The 9,783-nt window shown below is 38.7% G+C and overlaps 1 protein-coding gene across 1 annotated transcript in view; it reads right to left on the bottom strand.

The window, feature by feature from the left end:
• LIN54 (lin-54 DREAM MuvB core complex component) overlaps positions 1–9,783 on the bottom strand; it is a 69,185-nt gene that overhangs the window by 35,012 nt on the left and 24,390 nt on the right. Inside the window, exon 4 of the mRNA XM_004703238.2 lies at positions 7,934–8,076. Within this exon, the coding sequence (XP_004703295.1) occupies positions 7,934–8,076 (143 nt within the window). The remainder of the gene's footprint in view (positions 1–7,933; positions 8,077–9,783) is intronic.

Here is a 9,783-nt window from a genome sequence, read left to right as displayed (position 1 = left end):
ATTGGTATCAGACATATGGGCTAATATCGGACTTCTGGACTTTGAAAGCTCTGCCCAGTGGAGCTTTTTCCCTTTTCTTTCTTTCTTTTTTCTTTTTTTTTGGGGCGGTGGGGGGCAGTTATCCCTTTGTACAATGGGACACTAACCTGCCAGTAGGAGAAATGTAGTCTTAGTAACAGTATAAATGGTGCTTAAAGACAGTATGCTGAACAAAGTAAGTCAATCACAAAAGGACAAAAATTCTATGACCCTACGTCATGGATTAAATTGGTTACCCTTCCATAAAATGTGTCACCTTGATTAGACCATGATTCTCTGTGGTTTGGTAGCTATGCAAAGATGTAATGGGGCAGTTATTAATGATCCCCTGTGATGTGCTCTGATATGATACACGATTACGAATAGGGGGAGGAAGCAATGCCCTTAACCCCATCATTGCTCAGATCCCATGTATGAGGAATTTCTCTGGGCCTGCAAGCATTTTATCTCTCAAGAGAGAAATGGAGAGAGAAAGCAAAGTTGAAAGAGACTTACTACCACCAAAAATGTAGAGTCCCAAGGGGAGTGCACCCTTTAGAGCTGGGGTCCCTGCAGTGTAAAGCTCCCAGCTCCTGAGGAAGATTGATTTCGACACACCTGGAGATCTCTAAGGAATACCAGGCGTACAGTTCGTGAAAGAAGGGCCTTTCCCCAGAGCTGACCAAGATAGAATGACTTCTGGAGGCAGCACACTGAATGTGGACTTCTAAACTGTGAGAATGAAATTTGTTTGCTAAAACCATCCATTTGTCATATTTCTGCTAAAGAGCACTAGATAACCAAGAGACCTCATTTATATAAAAAAAGAGGAGAAGGGGCAAATATACAGAGACCAAGGTTTATTAGTGGTTTGCAGGAATGAGGAGGAAAGGAGGGTTAACAATGAAAAAAAAAATTGGCACTGACTGCGGGAGGACTGCACAGTCGATTATTCTAATTATCCATACATTGTATACCCGTTTAATTATAATCATTGTTAATATTTTGTACACTTGTCAAAGACTGAATTGGTAAGAGTTGTGCGATGACTGTATTTACAACAACAAATAGCTCCAGAAATGGATTATGTACAGCCAAAAATTTCTTGAGTTTTGGCTTCTTAGTTTGTAAATTTAAAGTCACAGTTTCTTGGGACATCCCAGTTAGTTATCCTAAGAATATGTCCAGTGTTTCTATTCTACCTCCTGTATCCACAGCATTGTGTCTGAGGTCCTAAAAGTGGCAAGTGGTCAACTTAAGCACAATGGTTTGTCTCTATTCAACTAGAGCAACAAAAGAATAAACAGGAGGATCTGGAACATAGAAGTAGATCAAGTCCATTAGTGCACACTGGGATCAAACAGTCCCTAGAAGAATCCTGATTAAAAGCAGGGGAATGCACATCAAAATTTCTAATTTTCACGGACTCACTTCCTGGAGACATGAAGATTGAATGAATCTCTGAAATTACTGCCCTCACCTTGTCATCAGCTGTCTGCTGTTTAACCCACTGAACTATTCCAGGTCGGTAATACAGGAAGGTGGGGATTCAGACCAGCGTGGTGGCAGTTTAGTGGCAGGATGAGGTCAGAGTCTGGGTTTGTTTTGAAGGGCATGGGACAGCTGGCATGATGGAGTTAGGGGGTCAGGATGCTAAACTGAAGGCCAAAATAAGAGAGCCCTCCCTGGCGTAGAACAAAACTGACCACTGTAAACTGTACTCAAAGATGTCCAGAATAGTTTGCACAGCCTCTCAGATGAATAGAGTTTTCTAAAACCTATTCATGGTCATCACAAAGACAGGTTTAAAAATGGGGGGCAAGAACTCAACATACTATATAACAGCACCAGGCTTTTCATCCTGTCATATTTACCTACTCAAAGACTAATATTATTGAAAATAAGAGGTTCTCTGGGATTTTAATCCAGTACCAAATATTGCAAACCTTCACTTCCCTTGGATTTCAGTTATCCAAAACATCCAACTATCCTAGTTACCTACCTTTATGGTATAAGGTTAAAAATCCAGATGTTCATTCTAAGACTAAATCAGGCTTAGAGTTGACCCAGATGTTGGAAACACCAGATGAGAATGTACATCTTCTATGGATAATCTGTTGACAGATTTAGTGTCTTGCACAGAATAAGACTGTCAGCAGAGAAGTCAAACTAGAATTGAGATGTGGGAATATGCTAGAAATTTTAAAAATATAGCGATCAGAAATGAAGAATCTTTCAGTGGCTAATTAGTAGATTCTACACACGTGAGAAAATTATAAGGAATTTTAAGATAAAATACAGGAATTAGCTAAACTAAAATACAAATTAATTACAATGAAAAAGGGGGGCAGACCAGTGAATCCAAGAGACACGAAGCTGAATCAAATAGTCTACCACCTTTGAAATTGGAATTGTAGGATAAGAAGAGATCAGGCAGAAGACATATGTGAAGAGATAATGGTAAAGAGCTTTTAAAAAGTAATAGTAATAATAAACAAAGATAAGCTTGGACTAATATATATATATATTCAAAAGCAACTCACAATGTTCTATCATAAGTCATTTCCAACTCATAGCAACCCTATATAAGGCTTCCGAGACGCTACTGGAGCACCCCGTCTTATCGTTCTCCCATGAGGAGCGGCTGCTGGGTGGAAACCACTGACTCTGTGATTGGTCGCTCAACACATACCCCCCGGGCCACCAGGGCTCCTTTCATATTACACAGAGATGAGGAGGGCTTCAAAAAACTGTTCTATGGTCTTTTTAAAGCACCCCCCACCCCACCCCACCAGTGTGTGTATGTGTGTGTGTGTACAAGAAAACAATAAAAACGACAACAAAACCTCACACATCTAGACACATCAGAGTCAAATCACAGAAAGCCAAATACAAAACCTTAAAGGAGACAAAACAATAAAAAGGACACGTTACGCTTAGAACATAAACAAACACAAAATCCTAGTGTGTGAACACAAAAAGCATGCCTAATTCCCCAATGGATTTGGTTACGGATTCTTGCCAGGCACTATGTAAGCCAGAAAGCCAGGAACTGCCAACTTTAAAGTACGAGAGGAAAACTGTCAACCCTGAACTTTACTCAACAAAAAATGTCTTTCAAAAATAAAGACTTTTTCAGATGAACAAAGTTGAAAGAATCTGTTGCCAACGTACTTTCATTAAAATAAATATTTCAAAACATATGTTTTAAAACATAGAATTTGGATCTACACAAAGAAATAAAATGTGTAGGATATGGTTAGAATGAACCTAAGTATACAGGGCTTGTTTTTCTTACTTTTAGTTCCTTTAAAATTTTGTCAAAAACAAAGCAGTAAAATGTACTAACATGTAAAAAACTAAAATAAAATGTTTAGCAGTAGCACCAAAGATAAATTGTGACACACATGTGAAGGTGAACTACGTTTAGCTGAAAATGTATATTTGATGCTATGGCAACCATAACAATTATTTTAAATGATAATAACAAGCCAATGTTGTTCTTGTGTGCTGCCGAGTCAATTCCAAGTCACAGAAACTACAGGACGGAGCAGAAGGGCCGCACAGGGTGCCCAGGGCTGCCGTCTTTACAGACGGAGAGAAGCACATCTTCCTCCCGCAGCATGGCTGGTGCGCTCAAGATGCCAACCTTTCTATTAGCAGTTGAGTCCGTTAACAACTGCACCACCAGGCCTACTTCAATGAGCCAGCCGTGGAAGTAAAAGAGAATCATAAAAATTATGTAAGTCACCCAAGGAAGGCAGAAAAAGAATGAAAGAACATCGAGCAGAGGGGCAAAGAAAACAAGCAGTAATGCTGTTGTCGTTAGGTGCCCTCAGGCCAGTTCTGATTCACAGCGACCCTATGCACAACACAACAAAACACTGCCTGCTCCTGCGCCATCTCACACCTGTTACGCTTGAGCCCACTGTCGCAGCCACTGTGTCAATTCCTCTTGTCGGGAACCTTCTTCCTTTTCTCTACCCCTCCACTTCAGCTAGCATGATGTCCTTTTCTAGTGACTGGTCTTTCCTGAGAGCATGCCCAAAGTATGTGAGACAGGCTTGCTTGCCAGTCTTGCTTCTAAGGAGCATTCTGGCTGGACTTCTTCTAACACAGGTTTGTTTGTTCTCCTGGCAGGCCATGGTACTTCCAATACTCTTCGCCTACACCACAGTTCGAATCCATCAATTCTTCTCCAGTCTGCGTTATTTATGAACCAGCTTTCACATGCACGAGGCAACTGAAATACGGCTTCAGTCCGGTGCACCTTACTCCTCAAAGTGACATCCTTGCTCTTTGACACAATCTTCGCTGTTTGTCATGTTCTTCATTGATCCAGTTGGGAGGGTTTAGGTCTAGTTTACATTGAGTTGTCATTCATACTGACGGGTGCAGTCTTTGATCTTCATCACCAAGAGCTTCAAGTCTTCCTCCTTTTCAACAAGCAAAGTTGTGTCATATGCACATCACAGGATGTATGACTCTTCCTCTAATCCGGATGCCAAGCTCGTCTTCAGATAGTCCAGTTTTTCCAATTATTTTCTCAGCATACAAACTGAGTGTGTTGGAAGGACACAACCCTGAAGCATACCTTTCCAGATTTTAAACCATGCAACATCCCCTTTTTCCTCTGTAATTGCTCCCTCTAGGTTTATGCACAGGTTCCATGTGAGCATAATGAAGTGTTCTGAATCCCCATTCTTCTCAATGTAATCTATAGTGTATTGTTATCCATACAATCAAATGCCTTTACATATTCATTAAAACATAAGTAAACAACCAAAACCAACAACAAAACATAAGTAAACACTTGTCTTCTATTCTTTGCTTTAGGCTATGATCCACCGGTCATCAGTAATGATAACCCTCATGCTGGGTCCTCTTTGGCATCGAACTTGAATTTCTGGCAGCTCCCTGTCAATGCACTGCTGCAGTAATTTTTGAATTATTTTCAGCAAAATTTTACTTGCATGTAATAATAATGGTATCATTCAATTATTTCTACATTCTGTTGGCTCACCTTTGGAATGCACACAAATAAGTCTCTTGAAATCTGTTGGCCAGGTAGCTTGTCCTCCAAATTTGTTGGCATAGAGTAGTGAGTGCTTCCAGTGCTTCATCAGCTTGTTGAAACAATTTGATTCATAGTCCATCAATTCCTACAGTCTTTTTTGCTAAGTCCTTCCACATGCTTGGACTTCTTTCAATACCATTGACTCTTGAGCATATGCTACCTCTTGAATGTTTGGACATCACCCAATTCTATTTGGTACAGTGACTCTGGGCATTCTTTCTATCTTCCTTTGAGTTTTCGCACATTGGTCAATACTTTGTCCATAAAAAACTTCCATATTGCAACTCGAGGTTTAAATGTGTCTTCAGTCCTTTCAGACTGAGAAATGCTAAACATGTTCTTCTGTTTTTGAAGCTTATCTGGTTTTCCCTAGAATTTAGTTACCTTTCCCCAAAGTACAAGCATAGTGGTTTAAAACCAACCACATCAATAATCACATAAGAGGTAAATGGTGTAGAAATATTATTTATGTTCTTATATTTACCATTCTTATATTACCATGTAGTCAAAGATTTTGCCTTAATTAAGGTGAAGAGAAACTTTAAATAGGATGTTAACTTTTGATATTTAACTTAACTTTTAACTATAGGCCTTAATATAAAATTGATTTAAATGTGTCTTTTTAATGAAGAGGTCGAAGATTAGCCATAAATAAAACCATTTCCTATTTGTAAGTCATCAAGTAAAGCCCACAGACCAGTCATATCAGTCCACAGTCTCATCATCTACCTGTTATTAAAGTCAGGAGTCTAAACGTCATTCTAGATTTTCGCTCTCACCTTCTCATCAAATCATGTATCTTAAATTGTTCTCCATGCACACCTTCTGCCCTAATCCCATAACTGTTTCCCCCTAGAATTTACAATAGCCATCTTTTAAAAAGTCTAAACCTAATATGATCCCAATGGGGGCACTAGAGTTACGTGTTCGGCTGGTAACCTGAATGGCTGGTGGTCCAGGGTCTCGCCAGCAACCCAACAGGGCAAAGACCTGGCAATCTGCTCGCGTGCAGATTAGTCTACGGGGCCCAAAGGGGTGGACTCTGGGGATGAGACCCGGCAGCAGTTTACCAAACTTCTCTGTGTAATTCCAGGAGCAGACAAGGTTGAGAAGCACTCTCCAAGAGGTAGTAGAAAGCAACAGTGAGTCTAAGAATAAAACCCAAACTCCCTTGCAGGTAATTTTCTGCGGACACGTGGCACTCATAGTGCTAAAACAATGTAGTTTCATCAAAGGGTCACACATATACTTTGGTGCACATTACAAACTCAAGCCAGTCTGCTCACCCACAGCTAAATCCTACCCATGAGGTTTAAGCCTTTCCAGAATTGTTTCCTTTGTATAAATCTTCCTTGACAGGTATAACAGAGCTCATTAATCCACCTGTAACAGTTATTCCAATTCACAGCGACCCTATAGGACAGAGTGGCTTCATGGGTTTCCAAGACTGTAATTCTTCACAGGAGTAGAAAGTCTGGCCTTTCTCCTACTTAGCAGCTGGATGTTTCAAACTGCTGGCCTTGCATTCAGTAGCCCAATGCGTGACCATTACATCACCAGGGCTCCCTCCACAGAGAAGTCTAATTCCCCTATTAGACTATAAACTGTTGGAATTAGTAACCTTTGTCTTATTCATGCTTTTATACCTAGTGTCTATCACTATGCATGGTATAGAGAAAGCACTTGAATATCTGTTGAATTCATTTAGTTGAGGTAAATAACAATGTTATATGCAGGTAGAATCCCAAATTAAGAAACTGTAAGAGATATCAGTTTGTATATTATATCCAAGTTTTATCAAAACAGAAGCAAAACACACCAAAAAAGCAGAAGACAAAAACCAAAACAGAAACAAACAGTTGGACTGTTAAATAATGTAAACCTTTAGTGATTATTCTACGTACACGCAGTAAGAAACTAAGGAAGGAGGAGGCGACAAAGAGCAGTGTGCTGCCACATTCGCAGTGGTGTCACCTTCCAGAAAGTGATGCTTGCCTTTCCAACTCAACAGTGTCCTTTAAAACATATCCTTTTCCTTTTCTTTTGAAATTAGCTAATTAATTAAATCATTTTATTGGGGGCTCGTAAAACTCTTATCACAATCCATACATATATCCACTGTGTCAAGCACACGTATACATTCGTTGCCCTCATCATGCTCAAAACATCTGCTTTCCGCTTGGGCTCTTGGAATCAGTTCCTCATTTTTATTTTTCATATTCTTCTTCACAACATTTTATTAGTATAGTGATATCTGTTTTAAGAAAGTAAGCTAAGAATGCTCACTTGACCTCAGAGTAAAATAATAGGTACTTTAAAAGAAAAACAAATTATGAAAACTTTTCAAATGCTTTGAGTAAATTGTAATTAAGTTTTAAAAATCACTGATAATGTGGTTACTGGCATCTAATGGCAATTTCTAACAGGTTGGGTATTCAATACTTAGCAAAAGCTCTGACCTCCAAAAAGCTCAAAACATATCAAATATTAAGAAAGAAATAAAAATTACATTTACATTCAATATTTAAACAGTCAAAGGACAGGAATTTCTCTAAAACATTAACTGGAGTAGAACTGAACTCTAACATATGTACCTCACTCAAAAGATTTTTCTTATATCCATATTCACATGGGCCAGAGAAATCATCTTAACATGCAAATGGTTATTCATGTATTTAAAGTAAACTTTTTATCTGTCATATATTTTCAATTTTCAAATTCATCCCATATTCACTGAATGTCAATCCTTGCTTGAGATTATCGTTAAACTGTCTAAAATGAATAGTAGTAAAAGCACCATCCACAATATTTGGCTAAAGTTTTGTTTCATTTTGTTACCTTATTTGGTGATTTCAAAGGTGAGATGGCTATTTTATTTGGTGTCTGTGTTGTAGAATTTAAACTTGATCCAATAACACCACTTTCAGATATTGTTATGGTCTTGGATGGAGTCCCAGGAGTAGACTGTGAAAGAACCCTACCTGCAAAGGAGAGGCAGCACATCAGTTTGATTTCTCCAAAGACAAGTCAATTTACATGATGATGGGCCACACCCATAGGAACTGTTCAGTATTTCATATGTACACACATGTTAACTGTTCATTATTTCACGTCAACATAATACTTAGTGAGTCCCTAGTAAACCGTGATGAGCCTAGGCAAAAACAACAACAAAGTTTTTTGTTAAGATTTAGCATCAGTTTATATAAGGTCTACACAAACACTTTTAGTCATATTCTCATCAATATGTTGAGGTATATGTAGTAAAAAAAACAAAAAAAAACAACAGGCTTGGGACAATTAAGAAACATGCTGTAGTGCTCGCTTCGGCAGCACATATACTAAAATTGGAACGAAACATGCTGTATATAATACAGCTCCTGAAAATCAGGATTTGAAATCAAGTCTTAAAACTTCAGTCTCTGTTCTATATAACACTATACTGTATTATATACTATACCACAAGCACCTTCCTATTTGAACTAGAGCCACGCAACATATAATTTACATCCACACCTACAGAAGAGACAGTGAGTGGTCTCGTTAGAGCTCTGTTTGGTTTAACGTTGATATTAGACTGCCAAATGAATTTTAAAACAAACACAAAAGCTTCTTGACTGCTCTACTCAGATCCTATTAGGAACTGGGTTCTCCTGTAAATAATAGCCTTTAGTTACCATATAGAAAAACAGCAGCTTTACAAGTTATTATTATGAATTGAAATACGAGGAATTTTTATTCTAAGCATGAGATGACAAGACATCTCCAGATTCCTTAAAGACTACGCGACAGATACTAGTGCTGCTTACCAAGTGTTTGTGGTTTCCCCATTCTGGGCACATGGTAGGATGGTACTTTCTATCCCCATGTGGTTGGGTTGGGAGGTAGGTGATTTCTTCTGGCCCAAATATTGAGTGTAAAAATGGTGCAGGTCACTTCTGGGCCAGAAGACTATGTAAGTTTGAACTAAAGCGTTCTTTTCCTCTGGCACATTTATGCTGGTGGTTCCTCAGTCCACGTGGACCTCAAAGTGATAAGGATGGAAAGAGTCCCTTCTCTACCCAGATAGTGCATGCAAATAATCATGAAGTATGAATAAAACCGAAAACTTTGGATTGCTTTAAGCTTCCAAAGCACAAAAGTTCTTTATTAAGACAGTAAAACCAAGATTCCTGACTGATCCAGGCTTTCCTGTTGATGGACTAAAACTGATTTGTACTATATTAGATGCAGCCCTAGAACTAAGACATAACATCAGAGATAAGAAATTAGCTCAGCATGAGCAAACATCTAACAAACATGAACTGAGTTTTTCAACATGACCACATTTCTAGTCACTGAAGGCATTCCAAGCAGACTGTCCAAACTGGACAACCAAATCTATTGGCTAAAAAGGGAATTTAACTAGCAGAGAAGCAAAGAAGTACACGACTAGGTTATCTCTAAAATCCCTCTAAACGCTGACGGCTACAATGTAATTGATTGCTGCAGCTAGAGAAGGAGGAGAAGGGACCAAGGAATAGGAAAGAAGAGAGGAAGAGAGGAATGGAGACTGGGAGAGAGGGATTTCGCAACGACTGAGCCAGTTCTTTGGATAACAGTGACAAAATATGCTGACTCAAAACATTTTTAATCAAGTTCACTGGACATTTATAAAATACATTAAATTTAATTTTTTCAAGGTCTTT

Source organism: Echinops telfairi, unplaced genomic scaffold, assembly GCF_000313985.2.
Source record: "Echinops telfairi isolate 266 unplaced genomic scaffold, ASM31398v2 ScPeMD7_7468;HRSCAF=8506_0, whole genome shotgun sequence".
NCBI lineage: Eukaryota > Metazoa > Chordata > Mammalia > Afrosoricida > Tenrecidae > Echinops > Echinops telfairi.
Note: the sequence above shows the minus strand (reverse complement) of the source record. Positions and strands in the feature narration are given on the sequence as shown.